General features: G+C 48.4%; 2 protein-coding genes across 2 annotated transcripts in view; one reads left to right on the top strand and one right to left on the bottom strand.

The window, feature by feature from the left end:
- Positions 1–5,890: 5,890 nt before the first annotated feature.
- Positions 5,891–9,004, bottom strand: Fam43a (family with sequence similarity 43 member A). The gene has a single exon (XM_075967476.1). The coding sequence runs from the start codon at positions 8,060–8,062 to the stop codon at positions 6,782–6,784; it is 1,281 nt and encodes a 426-aa protein (XP_075823591.1). The 5' UTR covers positions 8,063–9,004; the 3' UTR covers positions 5,891–6,781.
- Positions 9,005–20,776: 11,772 nt separating this feature from the next.
- Positions 20,777–21,653, top strand: part of Lsg1 (large 60S subunit nuclear export GTPase 1) — a 28,626-nt gene continuing 27,749 nt past the window's right edge. The window contains exon 1 of the mRNA XM_075967489.1: positions 20,777–20,930. Within this exon, the coding sequence (XP_075823604.1) occupies positions 20,832–20,930 (99 nt within the window). The 5' untranslated portion in view covers positions 20,777–20,831. The remainder of the gene's footprint in view (positions 20,931–21,653) is intronic.

Here is a 21,653-nt window from a genome sequence, read left to right on the forward strand (position 1 = left end):
AAGTCATGAAATCTCATTGTGAACATGTCTAAAGGAGCTGTCTGGTCATGGGTTCTGCCAGTTTCTTCACTGACCAACTACCTCAGGTGTGAGAAAGGTTGGTCCACACATGGCATGGTTTGTCTGTAAATCTCTTCCGGACAAGCCGTGTGCTGTTGTCTAGGTTCAAGCAGAGGCTCTTCCAAAGAGTTGTGCTATTCTCCTGGAAATCAGATGTCTGGCTGTCCCTGGGATTCAGGACCCCAGAGAAGAGTTGGTCTTCAAAGGATGGGTTTCTCTTCAGGGGAAGCCTCCGGAAGACATCAGCAGCTGTGGCTGACTGCTTGTGGTTCTCTTGGTCTGTAAGTGGTGTCTGAGAATCATTTGCAAGCCCTGATCTGGAACACAGACCGGAAGTGTGCTGATTCAGGACCTGGTGGCCCTACCCACCCTCCTTTGAGCTCCGGTGACACTAGAAGTATCATCACTTTCTCCTTCTCCAGAAAGAAATTCAGTGCAAGATTGATACCTTCAGGAATGTGGCATCTGCTGTGAGGAGAGCATCTGTGACGTTATGGGAAGTACTCTCTGCCCCCAAACATTCCTTACTACCCACTGTGTTGCCCTATCCTGCTTCCTGAATTCCCCATATTATCATAAAAGAATCCAAGATATCCACTAAGCTTAAGGAGACCAAAGTAGGTACTTTAACAATTGGGGAGGGAGCAACACCCTTATCTCTGGTATCTGCCCCTGGCACTTGTTCCCAAGGCCATGGGACTCCCTCATTACTGCTGCGGGGTTCTAGAGGAGGATTGCAAGACACCTTGGAGAGAGGCTGGACTGGGTTTGCCCCAAATTCTAATCTGGGCTCTGCTGTGAGTTTCTTGTGACATGTGTTTAAAAATCCTTCTCGGTCTCAGTTTCCCCACCTATAAAATAAAGGTATTAGAGTCTGGAGTGCTGTGTGGATCTCAGAAAGGGCAGAGGACCCTGGAAGTGAGCCTAAGACCTTGCCAGCCATGATTGGCTCACCCTGGAATTCCTGCAAGGAAAGAATACAGTGTTGGGGCCTGAGAGTTGGAAAGGGGCAAGGATCCTAAAGAGGCGAGCCCTGAAGTTGGTGTGAAGCATCTCCAAGATCGCCAGTTCCCACCTATGTGTAGACTTGCCTAAGGTGGGTCTTACGTTCTGCTGTGACCGAACCACCCCGCTATCAGGTGCCTGGTGGTCCTTGACAGCATGCGTACTTTGGTAAATTTCCTCCGACCGAAATTGAGCCGCTTCTGAATTAATGGACACCATATTCTGTGTACGCAGAGGCTAAAACCTGGACTCAGGAGTCTCAAATTCCGCTCTAGTTTACCAAGCGGTTTTTTTTTTTAATATTTATTTATTTATTTATTTATTATGTATACAATATTCTGTCTGTATGCCTGAAGGCCAGATGAGGGTGCCAGAAGTCTTTACAGATGGTTGTGAGCCACCATGTGGTTGCTGGGAATTGAACTCAGGACCTTTGGAAGAGCAGGCAATGCTCTTAACCACTGAGCCATCTCTCCAGCCCCCTACCAAGCGGTTTTAGGCAACGATTTGAACACTAGAATGCTCAAATTAGAAGCAGGATACCAATTTGTTTCAGAGCCAATTTCCAAATGAATCACCTCTCCCTAGAAGGCCGAGGAAGTTACAGAAAATAATCATGGCAACCGAAGGTCAGGCAGAAGTGAGAAATTGAATCAACTTCCCATCTCACCCAACACAGGGGCTCAAAACTTGAATCTTCCGTCTGGGTGTGACCTTGAGATTTTTCAGACCCTACTAGCCTGGAGTGGACTGACGTCTCCCCACTCCCCCAGAGTCTTTTCTGGGCATCTACTAGATGCAAACCTCTATGTGCTACAGAGCGAATCAGAGATGCCTAAGACACATGGTCGACCTTGAAGAAGTCTGTCCAGCAGGAAGGATACAGATGATTAAATCACCCACCATGATGCAATGGGAAGGACTCCTAGTGCCTGAGACCTGCTCTTCCAGGGCGGGGTCTGGCTAGACTAGATCTCAAGGATAGAAGAGCAGATTAAGCTGCTCTCAGGGCCGCCTGCCACCCACCCACCGGCGGTCTTCTTCTCTGGAAGGCAGGCCCTTGACGCCCCTCCCCTCCAGCCCTGTGCATTTTGTTCCTCTTCGCTCACATATAGTGGTGGTGTGCTAACCAACATCATAAGCCTCTATCCTCGAGTGTCTTCTTAATCAGGCTCGAAGGGTGGGAAAGTTTCCAGTTCCTGGCATCCAGAGGCTGGTGAAAGCAACTTTGACTTAGGACTTGAACCCTGGGGCCTTCCTGTGTGGCTTTGACGAGGACAAACCCTTTATGTTCCAGTTTCTTCATCTCTTAAACTCAGGAGCAGGGTCACAGAGGGGGCCTTAAAATTTCATGAGCTGTGATGATTGACAGCAACTTGCTTTCCCTTTAACATTTGGGAGTTTTATTTTGCTTTTGGGTAACTAAATTTCTGAGCATATCTGGGGAAAGATGGGAAGTGAGGCCAGGACTGGGTGCAGATTGTAGTGATAGAAACTGAGTTTGCAGTGGGAATAATGTATTAACAGAAGGAAAGGGGATGGGAGAGAGATGGAGAGGGAGGCAGAAGTGCAGTCTACTGGAAGGGCCACTGCCCTTGGGAGTTGGAAATAAAAACTTTCATTGGTGCCACTGAATACCACAAGACAGAGGAATGTTGGAACAGCTGCCACCTAGCTATTCAAACCACCAAAATAGTGACTAGCCGTGGCTGTTCATGTTGGGTCGCCTCAGAGCTTGTAGAAAGATATGGTGGCAGGGACCTTTGGGCTATGAATAGAAGGGAGCCGGCAGGAACAGGAAAATCCCTGACTCACAGTAAAACCAGAACCAGATGTGACCATGTACACAAGAGCCAGGAGCAGCCAGCACAGCATGCCCTAGCTCCCACCTGCCTTCAGCTGGGAGGAGTTTCCCAGGCATCTGATGTGGCTGACCTAGCTCCTGCGGTCCCCGCTCATGGTCTAGCTCTGTCATGCCTTCCCCCGTCAGCAGTTGCTGGGACTACTGATGCAGGCCACACAGAGGGGAAGGGCCTGCTGATTAAATTACCAAACCCTGTTAGAAAACAGGGCAGCTCACTCCTAATAGAATTTTTATGTCTCGTGATCTTCAGTGATTCCTGTGAGATTTTGAAATCTCCAGTGTGGTGCCAAGGGTAGCATCTTCCCAAGGGTTCATTTTCCTGCAACAGCAGAACCCTCAAACACAGCTGTGTTCCCCGGGAAGGAAATGTGCTCTCTCGGAATAACAGAGCCTTTCTAATTTGTTTAAGAGCCACTGCGTTCCTGGGGTAGGAATGCAGAGAGAGAGGTTTCTTTAAGGAGGCATATGTGTGGGGATAGATGCGTGGGGTGGGGTGGGGTGGGTGTTCTCTGACACCACCATAGCTGAGTGTGTCTGTCACACTACTGTTTATTTCATACAGTCCCACTCCTCCCTCGTTCTCTCTCAACACATTACAGATCCCGACACGGGATGTTTGCACTAGGAGAAGCTGACAAATGCCTGCTCCGGGGACTCAGCTGCTACCTCCCCGGCAACCTCTCCTGCCTCCAGAAATCACTTGGGGTTCACACAGTCAATGCTGCACTGCTGGACTCAGAGCATGACTTAGGCTGCAAAAGAATGTGCAGGGTCTTGCTGCATTTAAAACACCACCGGGTTACATGCATGAGGCATCTTGCCTTGCAAGAAAGAAGACGTCAAATGTGAAGACTAAACCAGACTTCAGGCCGTTCTGGGATGTGTTTGTCACCCAGTGGTCTGAGTTGGCTTGTGTCACACCATTCCAGCACCTCCAGGTACCAGAAAACAAATGAAGTTTTGTTTTGTTTTCAATTCGAGCCATTTCTTCTCTCTCTCATGATATCATCCCTGGAAGACGGAGACGCAACAAGAGGTGAATCATGTATCACTTTGCATCTCTTCTAGAATTACGTCAGCCTGAGAGCCCTGAGGAGCAGTGACAAAAACCAAGAAGCCAAGAAGAGAAAGAGTAAAATGAGGGCCAGGCTTTGGAGGAAGGGAGCAGGTTCTTTTCCCATCTGTGGTGTTTTTCAGCTCCTCAGACCACGCCCTACCTGCGACTCACAAATCAAATAAGAAAAAGAAAACTTTAAGGAGAAAATTGCTTTGTACTTTTTGGTGGCGTTGGTTTTAATGTCTTCATCTTATCTACCCCCATCACTGTGAGAGCCAGATTAGCACATTGTCTGCTTAACAGTCAAGGCCCCCACTCCCAAGCAGTAGCCCCATCATCTCCACTGTCTTATGCCTTCATCCGCTTTGTTCGGCAGAGGAAGTTGGCAATGGGGAAATAATGAGAAATGCTAACTCTGTTGAACAGAAGAACAGCGGTCCATGCAGCTACCTGCTGGGACAGGGAAGGCCACAGCTGGGTGGGATGTGCATTTTCTGACCTCCACCTGGACATTTAAAGATGTCATTCGATGATATACACCTGAGGTGTGCTGTGAGAAGGACGAGGGCCCAGCCAAGCCAGAAGATGAAAAGGTGTGGCCTGTGGCCTTAAGAAGACACTGAGTATTTTTTTAAAAACATTACCCACTCCCACCTCTTTGCTTGCCTTTTTAAAAGATAGACTTATTGCTGAACCACTCCCATTACTGGGAAGAAAATTTCACCCTCCCTTCCTCTCTGAGTCCAGTGCATTCCAGTCTCCTTGGGCTCCTCGGGCCTAGCTGTTCAGAACATATTTATGAAGAAAACAAAGCAAAGTGGCCTCTGGACACTGGGGAAGGCCGGGAGTGAGATCCATTTCTGCAGCACAGGAAAAGAGGCCCAAAAGGGCAAATGGAAGAATGACCGGCAGCAGGCAGTTTTGGCAGCATCGTAATCCCACTTACAGCTGATTGGGTGTAGCCCAACTAGAGACATCTGGCTGGAGTTCACAACAGAAACAAACACAGAAAGCATGAACACCCTGCAGCACACACCCCCACACCAAGCCAACAGCTCCTCTGCTTTGTTCCCTGATGGGTTCCTACTGGGCCAGGTTTGGCTGTAAGGGAAGGAAACAGGCTATTTGAGCTGCCTCCCCAATCCCCTCCTGTGTCACGACTCTCCTCTGGGTATCTGGAACCTCTAACTTTTCTATTTGCTTCCCTCCCCCACCCCAGCAAAAAACAAAGCAGATCCCGCTCCACAGAGCCCCCTTTAGGGTGCTAGTCAGTCCCCAAAGCACCATGGCAGGCTGCAGAGGAAAAAGATTATGTATTATGCTTGCACTTGATCATTAGGCCAACCACAGGAGGTGGAAAAAAAAAACAAACAGAACACAGCAGTCGCTCAGTAGACAGCCAGACCCCTCTAAAGAGCATGGGCAATTGGGTATACGCTGATCTCTCCAAAAACTAACTTGAAGAAAACTAGTCCATATGTCAGCATAGTGGCTCATATCTTTGATCCCAACACTTGAGAAGCAGAGGCAAGTAGATCTCTGAGTTCGAAGTCAGCCTGGTCTTATGAGGAGTTCCAGGCCAGATAGGGGGTTACAGAGTGAGCCCCTGTGTTCAAAAGCAACAAACAAGCAAAACCCCACACATACAATGAGAATATGAAATATTCAGAAGGCCCCAGACATAACATCTTGATTATCTGATTCAAAAAGAAAACTCTAGAAGACGGGTAGTGTGGTTTCACCTTATCCCTCTCCAAGCCCCATCAGAACCACGCTAAGGATGGAGACACACACCCCTACCACCTTACCGCCAATCATCTTCGGCAGCATTTCCAGAGGCTGTTCTAATGACTTTTCCTCTTTATTCTCACCCCACTGACATGCAAACAGAACCAAAACAATGCTGCTCAAAAAAATAACAAAATGTTTTATACACATTTCCGTATGTACAACTGAACAACATTTTACAGCTATCTTTTGCACAGCAAAAGATATATAAACATTCAGCTCTGAGATCACAGTTATGTACAAAAAAAAGTCAAAAATACTTCACAAAGGTGCAAAAATATCTTACACAGCATCATGGAGTATGCTCTTTGGAACAGGAGGAAGGTGTGTATTTCTAGAGGAAAATTCCTTTTTTTTTTAAAAGGTATTAGATGTCTTTAACTGTAAACAAAACACAACTTTCATACCCTGCCCCTCACCCCAGTACAGTTATTTGAGAAATTTGGCAATCTTTAAAGAGTTTTGTGTCTGAGGTAAACAGCCCAATATCGCCCAAGCTCTCATATCCGAAAGAACTGGGGGCAGGTAATGTGGAGCCATGAAAGCCTCCAATATTATGAGAATGACTTTGTTAATGAGATATTGATGACAGAGAGAGGCCTCCCAGTCAGGGGGTCTGGAGAGGAAGTTACCCCTCCTTCCCAAGCCCCAGCTGCCTCACAAACAGGAAACTGACCGCTGGGCACCTCTAGCCCGCCCTTGGCCTTTTCCAACTTCAGCCAGCTTTCCCTGTCCCACACCCTCCCCGCCCCCTCACCCCCCCCCCGAAGCAGGCCTGTCTGTCTCTCCTTTATAGTGTTTCTCTCTCCCTCCACATCACACTCACAACCTGAACCACCTCAGAGCTAAAAGTGCTGGGGCAAGACGGGAGAGAAGCCCCCGGGAACTCCAAACCCAGGTCTGGCCCTCAGGTGCATAATTTCCATTTCCCGGAGGTTAGGGGGAACAGAACTACAGCTGGGGAGCCACTGTGGGGTGCTGGGCACACGGAGAAGTTTTCTGGGATCTTAGCTGGAATAGGGCTCCTCTAGGCTGGTGCTGTCAGCAGGGCCGGATGGGCTGCCAGAGGTGGCAGAGGTGGCGTCCAGGCCTCCGCCCTCGATGGAGCTCTCACTGCCCGTGCTCTCGCCCGACAGCAGGCGTGTCACCCTTAAATCGGACTCCAGGATGCTCACATCATTGCCAAAGCTAAGGTCGCCCAGGTCACTAATAAGTTGCGACAGTTGGGCCTTCATGTCGGAGGCACAGCCTGGCAGAGGAGGTGATGTCCCAGAGCTGAGGCCCAGCGAGACCCCGCTGCCCCCCAACGCCTCCTCGTGGCCATTCTCTAGTGGGTCCAGCAAGTCCCCACATTCCAAGCGCATAGCCACCACCAGCGCCCTCTGCGCCTCAGCCTCTTCCGCTGCTGGATCCCCATCCCCCACACGGTCCTCTTCTTCCTCGTCCTCCTCCAGGCAGCCCTCGAGATGCTCCTCTTCTTCTTCCTCCTGCAGCTCCTCCTCCTGCTGTTCCCCAAGCAGATCCTCGGTGATAGAGCCTAGCTTAGGAGCGCTACGACTGCGCTCCACCGGCGGCTTGTAACAGCAAGGTCCGTGCAAGAGCAGCTTACGCAGCGGCACTAGCGGGATGGTGTGTGCACCCACCAGCTCCTGCTGCTGGTGACGCGCATCGTCCCGCCGCTTGAGACGTTTAAACTCTGCCAGAGCGTTGGCTGATGTCTGGTAGAGCAGCAGGGCCATGGCCTGAGCCTTCTCCGGCTTGGACACCAGCACCGCGTGGCAGCGTAGCATTACCGCCTTGTGCTTCAGCTCATGCCGGTACACCCAGGCAAAGACTTTGGGCAGCCGCGAGTCTGCCACACAGTAGGTGACGCGGTGCAGCAGGTAGAGGTGGCCGGGGCGCCGCAGCGCTCGTTCCTCGGCGTGCACCATGCGGATGCCTTGCGCGCTCACCGTCAGCTTCATCTTCGTGCCTTGACGGCCTGCCTCACTCTTGCTCCATATCTTGCCCACCGCTAGGTCCGTGCAACCGTCGCCGCGCGCCTGGATAGTAGTAGCATTACCCAGGTAGAGCACAGTGTAAGTGGGGTCTTCACTAGTGATGTGCAGCTTCTTGCGCTTGGAGCGGAACATGCTGCCCACCCGGCTGAGCGCGCCTTCCGGGCAGGCCCTCGCCAAGGAGCTGAGCGCAGAGTAGTGCAGGCTCACAGCGTAGCCCTTAGGCTTGGACGCCTGCCGCGGCGGCGCCTCGGCCAGCAGCTCGAACTTGTGCTTCTTCCACGGCAGCATCTCCGGAGGACGCCCGGGAGCGTCTGGGCGGCGGCGGCCGAGCGCGGGGTGTGAGCCCCGCAGGGCCACCAGCCCCGGCTGCGTTTGGCCCGGGCAAGCCCGGAAAATAAACTCGAGCTGGGAGCACAGCCGGGACAGGGAGATGGAAGCAGGAGAGGCCAGATAGTGTTTGAGAACCCCGCAGCGGGTGGGGTAGAATCTTAGAAAGAAAAAAATATACAACTTTGAGTGTGCAAGAAAGGTATACACGAGAGAGAGAGAGAGAGAGAGAGAGAGAGAGAGAGAGAGAGAGAGAGAGAGAGAGAGAATATGAATATATTACAGAAGCCTAGATGAGAAGGACCAAGACAAAAGTCTCAGACAAGCAACAAAATAAGAGAGAGCGGAGCGGAAAATGATTTTAGAAAAAAACCATATGAGTGCGTGCAAATAAATAGAAGGGGGGCCTCGGCCAAAGCACCCGGGCTGGTGAGAGAATAAGCAGGAACTCTTCTTCAGCGAACGTGACACACACACAAGTCTTGGGCCAGGGCCAGGAGCCGCGGAAACTACAGCAGTGCGCCCAGGAGCCGGTGCACCCCACCCTCAGTGGGTGCCAGAGAGGGCGAGCCCCTCCGCTGGACTGGTCCCGGAATGAGCAGCTTGCCTCAAGTACGGTCCGAGTGGCCTGGCTGGCCGCGGGGGGCTAGGCACAGCAGTCCCGCGGCTCACTGCATCCTCGCTTCGAGCGCCGGGGACTCGCGCTCGGCCGGCTTGGCCAGGGTAGCGCGGGGCTCCGAGGGCAGGACGCGCGCAGCGTCTGCTCCGGGGACTGCCGCTACCTCATTGCTTCCCTCCGGGGGTGTCCGACTCCGCTTCGGGGCTCTCGGCGGTCTGCAGCGCGCCCTCTGTGGTCTAACGCGCGGTGGCCGGCTTGCCCGCCTCACATCATTGCCGTCCGGGAGGGAGATCTCGGGTTAATATAGGCCGGCGCGAACCATTCGCAGCGCGGACAGGGGAGGAGAATCCATAGGGCTGCGACGCCGGACGCATTTCTGGCCTCTTAAAGGGACCCGGTTACAAGCACTGGACTAGGCAAAGGAAGGCTGGTCCAATTAGGCAATCCCGTCCCAAATATACCAGCATCTCTTTTGTCTATAGAAACCACAAAGACCTGGAGTTACCCGGTAGCAAAAGGAACTTTGACACTCCACCCTAGGCTAAATCGCAACTCCCTGAATAAATGTACGTCTAGATCGAAACTTCTGGAGGAGGTGGTGGAAGATGAGATTGTAGACGCTATTTTCCTGTACGAAAAGATTGGGAAATTTTTTTTTCCTTGTGTGACAACTTCAAGAGAATTTGCAGGGTCTGTTCTCTTTTATTCTTTAAAAGTCGTCTATTAAAAAAAAAAAAACCCGAGAGCCAAGGCTTTAGTTGTTATTGTCTTGGTGCCATTTTTCCACAGGTGAAGTGCGGGCCGTGAAGAGTGGGTGGTAGGGTAACTGGGGTGAACAATAGTGAACACAATAGTGGACGGTCGCTATGTCAAGGGCTTCCAGTTCCCACCAGCCCCTCGGAGTGTGAGGCACTTTTTTGAGATGTATGGAATTTCTAGGTAAGTTTGCGTGGCTGTTTGTTTATTAAATCACTAGTGTACTTTGGATGAGAAGTCTTAGGAAAATTCAAATGACATTTTTCATGCTTTTTTCCCCCATGTGCTAGCTGAACAATGTGGAGTTTGTTTGTTTACCCTTCTTTCTACTTTTTTCCCCTGTCCCTTGAGACAGGATCTTGCTGTCTAGATCAGGTTTGCCTCAGACTCGTATCCTCTTGCCTGCAGCTCCAGAAATGTAGGCTTGCCTCAGCATCCCTGGCTCTGGAACAGGTACCTTTTAGTCACCAGCCAGCTTGCCCCTCTGCCAGTAAGTTATTTCTGGGCTCTTGAAACAACCGACTTGACACTCAGGGCCATTCAGACCAAGCAAAGTGAGTTCTGTTTGATGAATGAGACATTCGAGTGAACAGAAATAATTTTTGCTGGGCTAAATTCAGCCAGGAAAAAAAAAACCAAAGTCCTCTGAGAATCTGGGAGAAGAAAGAGTTCACTATGACTAAGAAAATCAAAAAGACTCACGGAGGAGTGATGTTTGAAAGATGATTTCACCAAACAGGAGGAGAATCGGAGGGCTTTCTGAGCGTAGAGGATGGCAAAATTACAGCCTGAACATGCAGGCATTTGTACAAGATACGATAGAGTCAATCATGATAGCAATAAAAGAATGTTTCCCTATCAAAGAGCTTTCCTGATAATGAATTAAAAACGCTCCTATTCTCTGGAGCAGTGGTTCTCAACCTTTCCAAGGCTGCAACCCTTTAATATAGTTTCTCATGCTGTGGTGACCCCCCCAACACACACACACAACCATAAAAATCATTTTTGCTGCTGCTTCATAGCTATAATTTTGCCACTGTTTTAAACTGTAATGTAAATATCTGATATGCAGGAAGGCCTTAGGTGACCCTTGTGAAAGGGTCATTCAACACCCCCCCAACAAGGGGTCATGACCCATAGGTTGAGAACTGCTGCTCAGGAAGAAGGAATGGCCCTTTCACGGCTGACTGGGCCTGTGAAGCCTCTTAACTAGGCTCCTAATGCCTTACTTGCTGGCTGTCTGAATGGGTTTTGGGGGCTGGAGGGAGGATTTCAGACAGCTCTATGGAATGAACTAGAATGATAATAAACCATCAAGCCATCACTGCTTTTTCTTTTCTACTGAAATGGCTGATATATCGGGCAGTGTCAATTATGATAATTTACAATCCTAAGAGCAAAACCATTCTAAAGGAAGCATCCCAACGTAGCCTCAGCTGAGTGGCCTTTTCCTCATCTACAATCCCAAAGTCTGAATTCTATATTCAAGCAGTTAATATTTCCACGTGGCTGGGATGTCTGAGGGCCAGAAGGACTTGTGGGAGGAAGAAGGGGACCAAGACCGGTCTCACAGCCCTGGAGGCACGGCCATGAGCTACACACGGTGACCCAGAAACCAGAGAGGAACGATAATAAGGAAGCATCCCCCTGGCTATCACAACTCTTGGTAGCAGCCAGCGTGCCAGTGTCAGATGTACAGGCTGTGTCATGCCTAACTACCTATTTAATGAGCTTCTTTCGACCTTGGAAGAACAGAAGGGTTCTAGGTAAATGAGAACATCCCACATGTGAATCATGTCCAGGGCTTGTGCTCTTAACCCAGGAGGAAAACCTGGCTATCTCCTCCAGGCCTGGACCTGGGCCAGCCTCTGGGGACTGCCTACCTTGCCTTCTGGAGAACCTGGCCACCTTTGCTGAAAACACGGATCACAAACAGGCCACACCTCCATAGTGGAAGACAGGAAGAGGAGACAGGCAAGAGTACATCGGAGATCCAGGGCAGCTCTGGGAGAGAACCTCCCAGAGTCCATTGAAAAACTGGTTAGACACTACGGCTGTACTTTTAATGACACTACTCCACCTACTGGTGGCAGACCAAAGTGCCACGGGGTGAGGTTGTTTCTCATAAAACTGGACAAGTCTGTGATTGAATCGATAGAGCACATCTGAAAGGAAGTGGTGCCGGCAGGACTGCCGGGCTCTCATTTGGCACCTGTGAATCAGCCTTTTATCTCCTAGAGGGCTTTTGGACTGGCTCTCTGTCCACCTTGTGTTTTACATAACGTTCCTCCATCTCTACCCTCCTCCCCTGATGAAGGACCCGCTAAGTGGACATTGACTTCAGGGGAGACAATGGTAAATCTGGAATATTCAAGTCCTTTGAAAATATTTGTTGAGAGTCCGCTGTGGTGACGATGTTGCTGGGGATAAAGCGATAAAGATGTCTGGGGTGTCTGCTTTCCTGGGAGTGATAGCCCATGGATAACCAACACCAGAGAATAAAATACCAGCTAGTGATGTCGCTGGTGAACAGGTGGCGGGACTAGGAGTCAAAGTGGCTTCTTTCAAAGCAGGAACAGTGATAGCCTGAGGGAGTCGGGCACTCAAAGGGATGAGATGAACACTGGCCTGCACCAGCCAGGGAAGTCAGCACGTGCAGCTGTTGAGCACCCAGAGGTAGTGGCTCAAGTTGAAGTAAGCCACAAGCATGCGTTTGATGATTTAGTAAGAAAACAAGTTGTGATGATTTTATGTGAATTTTATGCTGAATAACAATATGTAGGCTACAGTGAGTTCAACTGAGTGCATTGCACTGAGATTAGTTCTGCCTGTTCCCTTCCTTCTTTACTATGGCTATAGGATTACACACAGGCAGTGTTGTCCTAAGCAAAAGGCATGGCTAAGGTTTTGTAATGAGCTAAACCAGCTCGAGGACTTCCAAGCTTCTTCGTCCCACTCCGTGATCCTAACCTCCTACTCTTCCAGCCCTTTGTCCCTGATTCCTGTCACATCGGTTTTCCACCTTCTTGGGGTCACCAGCACCTACACTAGCATTAACGAGAGGACATTTGAGTCGTCGGAGGTGCTGCCCTTAGAAGAGGTCATTGGAGTTTTGTGGGACCCCAGCTAATTTCCACCAGAGAGAATTGCTATGCAAGAGAAAGCCTGGCCCTCGGACCCTTTCGCAGCTTCGTGTCTCACCGCATGCTTGCTCGGCCATGTGTAGGCTCTCTCACATGTGCCATCTGCCATGATATGATGCAGCCAAGGGACTTCTTGGCAGAGCTAGTGCCATGTTGTTTAGGTTTGGGCTTCCTAAACTGTGGGCTTGATAAGCCATTTTCTTTTAGAGTAGCTAGCTTTGTGCACTTTGTTTTAGCAATGGAACACAGGTTCGTCTTCTTGGAAGATGTCCCTCCACATACAGTTGTGTTTCTAGTGCAACCAACCAGAGCTGAACTGATGCTTCCCCAAGAAAAGGGAAGCAGTTAGAGAGGCTTGGACTCGTGTCCCAAGCCAACTAACTACAAACAGCACATCTATGCGCGTGCCCACCTCTTTCCGTCTCCTTCACCACGGCTCTGGGCTTGTATCTCTTCCTAGATTTAACCCTCGAAGTGGCTTCCCAGCAACTCCAGGCACAGCACCCCAACACAACACAATAAGCGTTTTGATCTCGGGCCCCTACCTAGCTCCCGAGCCTCCTTCACCTTTCCTGGCATCATAACCTGTGCTAAGGGATGACGGATGGCCTGGCCTTCCCCTTGGGCACCTAAGGCCGCTTCTTCTGTTTCTTACATTGTTTATATGGTACCATCTAATTGAAATAACTTGTGTCACTTCTCCTGGCTGGTCCCTAGTTTGTCTGTCCTCCTCTACAGCCCTCCCCTTCCCCTTCCTCCTCTATCTTTCTCCCTCCTCCTTTTCTTCTATGTTGGGAACTAACCTAAGGGCCATGCTATGCAGAAGCCCGATCACTGTGTTTCAGTTCCAGCCCTGGTACCCATTTCCAAGAGCAATCTCAGAAAATGAGCTGGTTTCCTGGTTCCTCCTCCAGGAAACATTCCATGTCTACCCGCCTCCTCAGCCTCACTCGTGTCCTTGGTTATAGCTCTTCTCTGGCTAACAGCAATGTCCTGGTGACTTCCTACTTTTCCCACTCGGCTGTGAGCTCCTTTAGTGGGTAACTGCATTTTAGCCACTGCAATCTCTTTGACTCCTAGCCCGGGCCTGCCGCCAGTGTATGGTCAATGTGTGGCATGTGAAATGGACACGAGCCACGTGAATATTGTCACAATAACAGCTGACAACACATGCTGCCGGAAGTAGAGAGCCTTTCACCATAATCTGGTCACGTCTCTCTGGTTTTATGACGTAACTGAGGCCCAGAGAGTGTATGTGCATGGCCGGAGCTGGGGGCTCCCATATAATTTAAATCTTAATTTCAGCCCCTTACTTCTGCTACCTATACAGCCACGGCTTTGAAACAAATATGTGTATAGATTCCATGCACTACACTCAGTGAAAGGCTATGCTTTGGGGCTCTCTGGTTCATTTTATCAGCGAGGCCCAGGCAGCCTGCGCGAGCCAAACAGTGCTCTGCATTCACTGGTCCCATAGTGTGCACCTTTAATCCTAGCACTCAGGAAGCAGAGGTTTCAGGATCTCTGTGAGTTCAAGGCTAGCCTGGTCTATAGCGAGAGTTCCTTCCAGGACAGTCAGAGGTAATAGTGAGACCCTGTCTCAGAAACAAAAGATTACACTTAGGTTTATGAAAGTGGGATAGCCATAAAATTCCTCTGTTCTATTTACTGATTTTGACCTCTTCAGTATTTTTAGCTTCAAAAACAATACCTGTCCAGTTCTCAGGAAATATTAAAAATAACAGTGAGGCTCACTGAAAATAGAGATGGTTGCTAAGTAAACCTGTGTTTTACTTGCCTTTTGGCTTTTTACATGTGGACCTGGCACACCTTTAGCTAGGTCATGTCAAGAACTAACGACATAATAGCAATTCAATGTAAAGATTAATTCAGATGGCTTCTACATGCTTCATACTGGGAGATAGATGTGATCATATCCCTTTGGGGATTCATAGCTCCATATTCAATGATCTGGAGAGAGATGGAAGAGGTGGCTAAAAGCTTAGGAGATGAATCACAAATGCCAATGCCCGATCTGAGGGGATAACACTAAGTACTCTGGGAACTCCCTGGTGAACTTCTAGTGAACACTGAAGAGATCAGGATCTCCTTCATGAAGCCTCGTCTTGGAGGGCAAGGCACTTCACGTAAAGCACTGGAGGACAGGCAGATTGCTACAGAGGGAGAAGAAGTCCAAAGGAGACAAATGACTCATGTCAAAGGTAGTTTGCACAGAGCATGAGAAGACAGGCATGAAAGCGGAGATCTTGAGTGGACTGAGCATGTTTCTGTGTCTGACCCTTCCAAACATTTCCTCTTCCTAGGAGTGTTATGAGGTCTGCTCCAGCCCCTTGATTTCACAGAGAGGAAGACCTGGTTTTGAAGGACTTGAGAACGGCTTGTTCTGGGCCCTTCATTGTATCAGATATGCTCTCTGGGAAGCTGACCATGGCATTTCCCTGGGTCAGTGCCTCTGGTGACTCCTTGATGGGAGAGGCCGCCATCTGTAACAAGTTTTTCTCTGTCCCACCAGCCAGCTCCCAAATAATGACACAGAGACTTATTATTAATTATGAAAGCTTGGTCTTAGGTTGATTTTAATCTAGCTCTGTAGCTTAAATTAACCCATTTCTATCCATCTACATTCTGTTATGTACCCCCCATCCTGCTTCTTCCGTGTGGCCTAGTGTCTCTCACACCTAGATTCCTAGATTCATCTCCTTCTCTCCCCGCCCCCCGGAAGTCCCGCCTACATATTCTGCCTAGCTATTGGGCATCCAGCTCTTTATTAAACCAATCACAGAAATATATCTTCAAACAGCGTACAAATATCCCTCAGCATTCATCTGTCACTTAAGGTCCTCAGGAGATAAATTCTGGCTCAATTTAAACACACACACACACACAAAACAAACAAACAAACAAACAAACAAACAAACAAACACTGACTTTGGCCATCTTGGAAAGGTCCTAATACCCAGTACCTTCACAAGTGATCTTACTTGAAAGAGTGTCTTTGCAAACATACTAATAGGAAAGTGAACTTACAATGATTAGAGGGGGCCCCCCACAGCAATGACTAACCTCCAAATCCCCACTGCCTGTGAATGTGGTCTTTAGCATCTTTTTGAGAAATGCCTCTGAATTCAAAACCCCCTGGTCTTAGAGTTTCTGTTGCTGTGATGAAACGTCATGAGACTCATGACTAAAGCAAATGTGAGAGGGAAGGGTCTGTTTTGTTTACACTTCCACACTGCATTTATTTCTGAAAGAAGACAGGGCAAGAACTCAGACAGGACAGGAACCTGGGGACAGGAACTGATACAGAGGCCATGGAGGGGTGCTGGCTGTTGACTTGTGCCTCAGTTCATATGGAACCCAGGACCACTTGCTCAGGATTGGCACCCCCACAATGGGCTGGGCCATCCCACATCAATCACTAATTAAGAAAATGTCCTACAGCCTGAACTTTTTGGAGCCCATTCCCTATGCTGGGACACCATGCTCTGCCTTGATGCAGCAGGGGAGGGGCTTGGTCCTGCCTCTACTCAATGAGCCAGGCTTTGTTGACTCCCCATGGGAGCCCTTACCCTTAAGGAGGAGTGGATGGGGGAGTGTTCTGGGGGAGGAGGCAGGGGGGGGGCGTAGTGGTACAGAAGTAGGGATGGGCGGGACAATGCGGTTGGAATGTAAATGAATAAAGAATAATAATAGAATGCACACTCGTTCAGGCGGGACCTTGTCCAGTGCTGAATTTCCAGAGCTAGTGGTCCACAGATCGATGGGGGAAATAAGTGACTGCATGTGAACAACCTCGCACTTTCTGGTGTTTTGTTTTGTTTTTTTGTTTTGTTTTTTGTTTGTTTTTTTTTTTTTTTTTTGGTTTGTTCAAGACAGGGTTTCTCTGTGGTTTTGGAGCCTGTCCTGGAACTAGCTCTGTAGACCAGGCTGGTCTCGAACTCACAGAGATCCGCCTGCCTCTGCCTCCTGAGTGCTGGGATTAAAGGCGTGCGCCACCACCGCCCGGCTAACCTCGCACTTTCTATCCGTGAACTTTTGCTTTGGTTATCACTAAACCTCTATCGAGAGCATTTAACTTCGACTAAACTTTTTGACAATTTCTACCACTCTTAGGCGCAGAACAACACTGATGCCCTTTCTTACCTGGCTGTTGTAAAGGGAAGAGTTAGTTTTAAAGTCATTTGTGAGAAGACCATAGATACTTCACATGTAAGAGTTGAGTTTTTAGGAACCGATAGGTGTGAGGGCTGGCAAGACAGCTCAGGAGGTAACAGCGTTTGCTGCACATGTGGTGACCTGAATTCAATCCTCAGAACTTTTGTGAAGGGGGAAGGAAAAACCTACTCCACAAAGTGGTCCTCTACCCATTCCAGGAGTGCCACGCCACACACATGCATGTACACACCACCCACCCACACTAGCAATAAATGTTTTAGGTTATTTTTTAGATCCATAGGCATACATACAATTCACAGAGGATCCTATAGCTGTTATATACTATCTATGCTATCTATACTATATATAGTATTTCCTATAGCCTAGGAGATATAATCAAAACAAGAGTCTCTTGAGACTTTTCCATGCTTGTACCACTTACACAAGCAGGCAATCAATGTTTAATTGCAATGACTCAGTCATCAATAAGAACCACCAATAAATGTCTGCAAAATTATTTAAACTCACTGGCATGTGAGAATCCACCCATTTCCAACCAAGATAAACTGAGAACAACAGATAATAGGAGGGAGTTTCCCTCCTGATTCATTGACACTTTGTAAAGATGAGCAGACATAAGTTTCAAAACTCTCGGGCTGACGCAAACTGCTTTGCTGTTCCTGAATGAGAAGTGTAGAAAGTGAGCGGTGGAAGGACAGCACTCTAGGCTGGCCTTGGGAAAATGTCAGCCACTGACACATTTTGGACAAACAGGTGATAAAATAGAAGCCAATTGACTTTCCTGTTCCCTCCCCTGACAGATGTGAGAGGCAGGAGCTCAGCAGTGTGGAGCCAGATTGCTGAAAGCTCTTCCCAGATTTGTTTCTGGGTGTGAGTACCGGGACTTGTAACTACATTTGTTCAGACGAGGTAAATCACCTCTTATGCAACACCATGACTGAGGAGCACTCCCTGCGCTGCTATTTCGAAGGTAGATACAGGCGTCCAACCCCAAATCAATGCAGCCTTCTCCAGGAATCAGCCTCTCAGAAAATCCTGGTTTCCATGGAAGAGTTTAGCTCTGGGAATTGGGACGATCCAGCAAGTCTTCAGATGGAAGTCTGGTAGTGGAGCATTTCCGGTGGCATGACAAAGCAATGGTGGGCGTTTGGCTGGGCTGTGTTGTTCCCTAAAGTGTGTGGGTGGAATAGCTCCTGCAGTCAGAGGGCAGGGACCTGGGCTGATTCATCCCACAACCCCCTCCTTCTGGCACAGCCAGCACCTTGTTCAATCCTTCATCACCTTGATCTCCTCTCCTTTCATCCTTGCTCTTTGTTCCTTTGAATCTGGGTCCTGTTCTCTTGCCTCATCAACACCCTCAATTACTTACCTCTTTGCCCTTGTTCCTGAGCAGTTATCTAGCTGGGTTCTCATTTATATTGATCATTTGGTCTGTATGGGCACGGGGGGGGGGCAGGGGGGAGTAATTCAGCTGTGCCAAACTGGTATCTCCACAAACTGCTGAATAACAATCTTGCAGATTTATTTCATTTGTTACATTTGAAGGACAAAAATTATAGCCACCATTCTGATTGTTTTGTTTTAATACAGGGTCTCATGATTAATAGTCCTGGCTGGCCTGATATTCTCCATGTGGACTAGGCTGTTCTCGAACTCATTGAGATTGGTCTCTTTCTCTCTCTCTCTCTGCCTACCAAGTGCTGGGATTAAAGGCATACACCACATTAAAGGCATGACGACCATTCTTCTTCCTATTAACCAGACAAGAAAACTGAGACTTGCATTTCCGAGCATTGTGTTGTAGGGTGCGGGGTTCTTAGAAAAGGCTGCACTTTATTGTTCGTTAGAATAGTTGCTGCTAATTAATCTTACAATGTGGATGTTCTTTGACATTCCCCAACAAATCTTGATTAAATTTTCACTTTGGCTTATTCTCTCAAGATATTTTAGAGCCCTTAAAAGAGTGGCATTAGGATGGAGAGATAGTTCAGCCGTTAAAAAGCTCGGCTCACAACCAAAAATCTAAGAGTGACGTTAGAAACCCAAAGCAGTTGGGCACAGTGGTGAGTGCCTATAATTCCAATCACCTAGGAGGCAGAAGCAGGAAACTCTGAGTTTGAGGTTAACCTAGATTATGAAGTGTGAATCTGTCTTAAAACAAACAAAAAACCAAGCGTGTTTGCTTTTTCGAAAGCTCTGGAAAAGGAAACTAAGGTGAAGCATTGAGTTACTGCTGAACTCTAGGAATGAGATGACCATTTTCTCTACACCATCTATTATTGTTGCCTTTGCTAATGTGTATAATCCTTTTCATTTCCCCGACTTGGGGTGATCTTTAACAATGCCAGGGGCTCTCACTAACTCTATCCAGGTGTCTTCTCCCTGCCTTCTTGATGGAGATTGTGTTCAGAGATTTTTACAGTCATGCTTCTAAGATGGGGATGGAGAAATCACGTTCTTCTCGGAGAAAAGCATTCCTTCTCTTGTGTGTTAGCGCTGCCTTTCCCAGTGCCCTCCAAACCACTACTGGGTTTGTCAGCTCCCCGAAGTTCACTCCAGTTAAGGAATGTCCAGTGGAGATACTGCACACAAAAAGGAGGTGACAAAGAATCAGAAGTGGGCGAGTGGTGTGGCCCCAGTTCTGCCTGCTGCTAACTTGCTGTGTGTGAATGACCTCTCGTTAGTTCACTGAAGTGACTTCATAGGCACCAGAAAGGAATGGGCTGCTCTTGCTACTTAAAGTGTAGTCTGTGAACCTTTCACATCCTTGTTATCCGGAAACTAGTTAGAATCAGAGACCCTGACTCAGCGCTTATCAATCAGTCAACTGTTAAGGAGATTTCTGTGTTCATTAAAGTTGAAAAGGTGCTAGGCTTCTTGATTCTTATGAATTTTCTTAATTATTTTAACTGACAAATACAGTCATATTTTAATGTTAGACATAGCTCAGTCAAGCAAGTTAACACAATGAGTTATCTTGATGCTATATATGTTAACCCCAAGTCCCCTCAATAATGCATGGAAAAGTAACAAGACTTGGTTTGATGTGTGACACTACATACCTTTGATCTATAGCCTGTGCAAACACCCGTCAGAACAGCACATTGTAGTGATCTCCCTAGCAATGAGGGAGTCCTGTGCGCACCTAGCAATTAATTGATGGGCTGGGGGGGGGGGGGTAGTTGGAGACAGGGTTTCTTCTCAGCCTCCCAAGTGCTGGGATTAAAGGTGTGTGTCACCACGCCTGGCTTCAACCGACTTTTTATATTCCCATTATAAGGAAAGCTGACGACTGGTGGAGGCCACTAAATATCTATTAGTAGAGCCAGCTCACTATTAATTTTAATGATAGGAAAATACTGATACAACTCTCACTGAAACGGGTAAATATATTTGCTCTTCAGAAAGCAGAAGGATGCTGTCGGCTTTCGTTCTCGTCTTTCAAGTTCTGGAAATGCTTTTCCACTGCTCATTTCAAAATCTCACCGAGGCAGGAACTTTTCTCCCTGCTTCACAGCTATAGAATGCTAGGAAAACAAAAACTAATTTAATTGCTGGGCGAAAAAGCAGCAACAGGAGCCTCCTGCCACCTAGAGTCACAGAGGCACCCTACACCCGAGTCCCTTCCTCCTCCAGACGACAGCAGCAGCAGGGAAGGTGGAGTTAGTCCTGTGAACCGGAGCGGGCATAGTTTCCAGTTGTCCCAATTTCCCACCGAACTTTAAACACTGACGTACAAGTCTGGAATGTACCATTCTCTTAAGTAGGTCGGCTCATCCAAAATTGAATAAGAAAGTCCCCAGTGCAATTTCAACATTTCTTCTCTATAATATTTCCAAACTCGATATCTACCAAAATCATTCTGAAACAAGTCTAAAAGTCTTTCCACTCCCTCAGCTCAACTTTGGACCAGAGCTACTTGGACTCGTTTATACGTCACTTCCTGATATAGAGCCGGGGAAACCGGAAGCCACACGCGCCGTGTGGAGGGTGTTCGTACCACTGTGGAGTTGTTATGGGCCGGAGGAGAGCGCAGGGTAGCGGGTCCCTGGGCCGGGTACTTCTCCGGCATCAGACTCAGCGAAACCGCAGCCACCGTCATACTGACTCCTGGGTAAGAAAATCCTTACTATCCGTATCCTTTCCGTCTCATTCTGGAAGCCTCCACGTTACAAAAGTTAGAGCAGAGTCACGCCTGAATCGGGTCCCAGCAAGGCGCAGGGCATAGAGGGACTAGCGTGTGATGAGATGGGAATGAAAACGTGTACAGCCTTTCATGTCTGAATGCTTGCCTGTGTTTGATCTTTGCTCTAGAAGCCGTGGGCGCTCTTGGAAAACTCTAAAGAGAAAATAATTTGTTATCTCCGTACGCAGCCCAAGGTTGGCCCGGGACTCCCTTCCTCATGCCTCTGCCTGCAGAGTACTGGGATTACAAGCCGTGGCCATCACGCCTGGATGGATCTTTAAACTTTCCGATTTTAATTATCTAGAGAATCGATTTTCTAGAAGTGTTTGGTTCTATCAGAAAAACAAATAAGTTCTATCCCAGCTTTCCCTTCTGTTTCCTCCCTGGGGTTGAGCTCACGGAGTTAACATTGTCTCTGGGAGTTTGGGGAAGAACGTAGTAAGGAGCCTTAAAATGAAATGAAAGCCTGGCGATGGTGGCGCACGTCTTTAATCCCAGCACTCGGGGGAGGCAGAGGCAAGTGGATCTCTGTGAGTTTGAGGCCAGCCTGGTCTACAAGAGCTAGTTCCAGGATAGGCTACAAAGAAACACTGTCTCGAAAAACCACACACAGACAGAGACAGACAGACAGACAGACACACACACACACAG

The sequence above is a fragment of the Microtus pennsylvanicus genome, chromosome 1 (genome assembly GCF_037038515.1).
Source record: "Microtus pennsylvanicus isolate mMicPen1 chromosome 1, mMicPen1.hap1, whole genome shotgun sequence".
Classification (NCBI taxonomy): Eukaryota; Metazoa; Chordata; class Mammalia; order Rodentia; family Cricetidae; genus Microtus; species Microtus pennsylvanicus.